Source organism: Bison bison, unplaced genomic scaffold (assembly GCF_000754665.1).
Source record: "Bison bison bison isolate TAMUID 2011002044 unplaced genomic scaffold, Bison_UMD1.0 scf7180017864309, whole genome shotgun sequence".
Lineage (NCBI taxonomy): Eukaryota > Metazoa > Chordata > Mammalia > Artiodactyla > Bovidae > Bison > Bison bison.
In genome coordinates, this window is record NW_011494881.1 from 5,765,126 (window position 1) to 5,768,782 (window position 3,657).

Sequence of the window (3,657 nt, forward strand, 5' to 3'; positions counted from 1 at the left end):
GACTCTTGAGAGTCCCCTGGACTGCAAGGAGATCCAACCAGTCCATTCTGAAGGAGATCAGCCCTGGGATTTCTTTGGAGGGAATGATACTGAATCTGAAACTCCAGTACTTTAGCCACCTCATGCGAAGAGTTGAGTCATTGGAAAAGACTCTGATGCTAGGAGGGATTGGGGGCAGGAGGAGAAGGGGACGACAGAAGATGAGATGGCTGGACGGCATCACCGACTCGATGGACGTGAGTCTGAATGAACTCCGGAAGTTTGTGATGGACAGGGAGGCCTGGCGTGCTGCGATTCATGGGGTTGCAAAGAGTTGGACACGACTGAGCGACTGAACTGAACTGAACTGAACTGAGTGGTAGAATCTTCTTCCTGGGGTTATGGTGAAGATGAGATGGGATAATTCACATAAAGTGCAGTGCCCAGCATTGAAAAAGCCCGAATGAATGACATCTCTTATTGTGATCATGGCTACCTTTATCCCTGGCATGTTTATTCTGTCTGCAGGGCACAGAGCTGAATGATGACCGCACCCCATCTGACGCGACAGTGACCACAACCTTCAACATCCTGGTGATTGACATCAATGACAACGCCCCAGAGTTTAACAGCTCTGAGTACAGCGTGGCCATCACTGAGCTGGCACAGGTCGGCTTTGCTCTCCCCCTCTTCATCCAGGTGGTAGACAAGGACGAGGTGAGTCCCTTAAAATGTGGTGTCCAGTCCTGCACCCAGTCTGGGCTGTGCAACCCTGGGGGGGACACCAGGGATCTCTGGGCTCTCAGGTCCCCATCTATAAAATAGAAAAAAACTTTGCCTCGCCCTCCCCTGCTACGTGCTGAGGATAAATAAGGCTGCAAAAATCCCGCACAAAGTGTTTGAGCACACACCTCAAACGTATAGTTCTATTTTAGAAATTTATATGTGTGATCATCGTACTAACCTAGTATGTGTATTATGAAACATACATGCAGGAAATAGACATTTTAAAAGGGAGAGGCTCTTATATAAATGGTGACTTTGGAAATTTGGAATATTCCTGCTTTGGGGGTGATAACAACCCCACCTTTCCCTTGCAAGTAGTGGGAAGTGCCTTCCAGGGGATCCCAGGCCACAAGGATGCCTGCACCCCCTTGTCCTGGAACTTGGGGGTTGAGGCCAGTGAGGGAAGGCGTGGGTCCTGAGTGAGAGAGAGAGCTCTAGAGGGAGCTCCAGGAGGCGGGGGCTCCAGCTCCACCCCGTGTCATGCTGCTGGCCTGGATGCCTCCCCTTGCCCTACCTCCCTTGCCCGTCAGCAGTCACAACCTTAATAGGACTTCTATTTATTACCGCTGCTCTCCCAGCCTACTCTGCTCAGGAATTCCATTAGGTTTTCCCGCCAGAGGTGCTTCTCTGCAATTACTCCTCACGTGAGGCGCTCTCACTGGCCTTACTCCAGGCCTGGGGCCCCTCTCCTGTCGGCTTCTCTCAACTGTACCCAATCCCCCCAAGGACTCAGGTTCACAAGGGCAAGTCAGTGCCTCTGTGTGTGTGTGTGTGTGTGTGTGCACGCGCGCACGCGTATATGCCCAGTCACATTTCTTACATGTGTACACATATGATATGCCTTCTTGTCCCGCTGAGTCTTTTGAAACCTACCTCTTTGAGATAACTGAAGTATGTACTGAGCACCTATTGTTTACAAGGAGCTATATTTGATGACTTAAGGAAATCCAGGAAGTGGGATCTTTGGTCCCTGCCCCATGGGGCCAAATGTGTTTATGCAAATATAATATGTAATTTTAAAACATATGCAATAATGTAGAAAGTTTAAACAGTGGAGATAAACAGGTGTAAAAACAGGTTCTGACATGTTCTCACTCCCCATGGATCACGTTGTATTCCCCAGAAGACCAGACCCCCTTTAGAGACTGCTGTGTGAATGAGAACCTCAGGAGAAAGTCCCATCTTTGGTTTCAGGCTGATGATAATGCCCAAGGGAAGAGAGACACCAGAAACAGTGTGGTCCAGGGTCCAGTGACTGTAGGCAGTGAGGCTCCAGAGCTCAGCTGAGGAGGAGGCAAGCAGGGACTGGGAGGGTCAGGAAAGACTCTGCCCTAGGAGGGGGACTAGGGCTAAGCCTTGGGGTAAAAGTCAGGTGGTAAAAGAGTGCTCAGGACGACGGGGGACCAGGCTGTGGCCCCCAGAGAGGACCGGAGGGAGAAAGCTGTACGTGGATCAAGGGAACAGGCAGTAACCTGTGCAACTGATCAGGGATTGTGGAGTAGCCTGCTGGGAAGGTGGGCTGGGACACAGACCTTGGGGAGCCTTGAGTGCCAAGCCAAGGAATCAGCCGGGGCCTGTGTTCAAGGCCAAACCTGCCATTTATTAGCTCCGTAACCTTGGATGACTCATTGACCCTTTCTAAGCCTCACTTTGCTCACCTGTGTAGTAAAAAATAGTCAATTTCTATCACAGGAACAAATTAACCCTGCAAGAGCAGTTTATTCTCCCTCGGACTGCTTGTCCAGCCAGGGTAGGCAGGGAGAGCCCTTCGGTGTGGCCACTTAGGCGCACACTCTGCAGGATTGTGGCTGCGTTTGGAGGCAGCCACAGGGTTAAGCTCCGGCTCTTCTTTGCTTGATCTCAGAAGTGTGACTTCTGCTGAAGGCCCATCACCCAGCACTAGGTATGTGCCCCTACCTGGCTACCCGAAGGCCGGGGGATGGAGGTAAGCGGCTAAATATTTGTGTCTGCCACAAAGGACAGCAGCAAGGTGTGTGGAGAGGAGGAGATCAGCTGAGAGCATGCAGGACTTGGCATGTGCCGGCCACACACAGGTGTTCACCATATGGGTGCAGGGGCACCACCCCCGGCAGGGCCCGCTCACCTCGGCTTGTGGGATTTCAAGGTTAGCCTGTGCCCTTGGGTTTTACCTCAGGCTCCCTTCCCTGGAATCCTATCTAAAGGACCTGTAGGAATGCTGATGGCAGGGACCCTGATCCGCTGGGGTTTGGCCAGTGTCCCTAACAGTACAGGACTGGCCTCCTTCCCACAGGGTCACACTTGTCCAGGGCACAGCAAGGTGCAGGGAGAGAGGAGGAGAAGCAGCCCAGACCATCCCACCCTAAGGTCACCTCCAGTTGACCTTAAGTGGAGGAGGACACTGGGCCCTCCTCCAGTTTCCCAGTAGGGCTGTACCCAGACCCCCCAGATGTGGTCCTTGGCTGGTTCCTAAATAAGAAGGAGAGAAAAATTGCTGTCTCAGTTGCCCTGCTCTTTTGTAGCTCCCATTTCTTCTCCACTCTCCAAACCTTGGGGGGTGGGGGTCAGATCTGCCCGGGTGAATGCTCCCAAAGCCTGGTCTTGGGTGCTGATGGTCAGACCTCAGGTTCCTAGCATGGAGTATTCAGCCACAGGGCCAGCGGGAACACAAGACAGAGGGTACTGGCATGCACAGCATGGCCCAAGTGTCCCAGGTCTGGAGAAAATCAGAGAACCTCAAGGAGGAAGCAAGAGCTGTTGCAAAAGATTTGTCATTCCTCTGACTTCTCTTGCTGAGGGGAGACTCCATCTGTTGGGATTTGTTTCTGGGTTGAAAGTGACTCTGGATTTGCTAGGTATGGCAGGAGAATGTTTATCGAGCAGACCTGGAGAAGGGACATGAGGGGAGCTCAC

At 52.2% G+C, this 3,657-nt stretch overlaps 1 protein-coding gene across 1 annotated transcript in view; it reads left to right on the top strand.

Annotated features, from left to right (window-relative positions):
- CDH23 (cadherin-related 23) overlaps positions 1-3,657 on the top strand; it is a 409,549-nt gene that overhangs the window by 195,365 nt on the left and 210,527 nt on the right. The window contains exon 11 of the mRNA XM_010852241.1: positions 508-696. Within this exon, the coding sequence (XP_010850543.1) occupies positions 508-696 (189 nt within the window). The remainder of the gene's footprint in view (positions 1-507; positions 697-3,657) is intronic.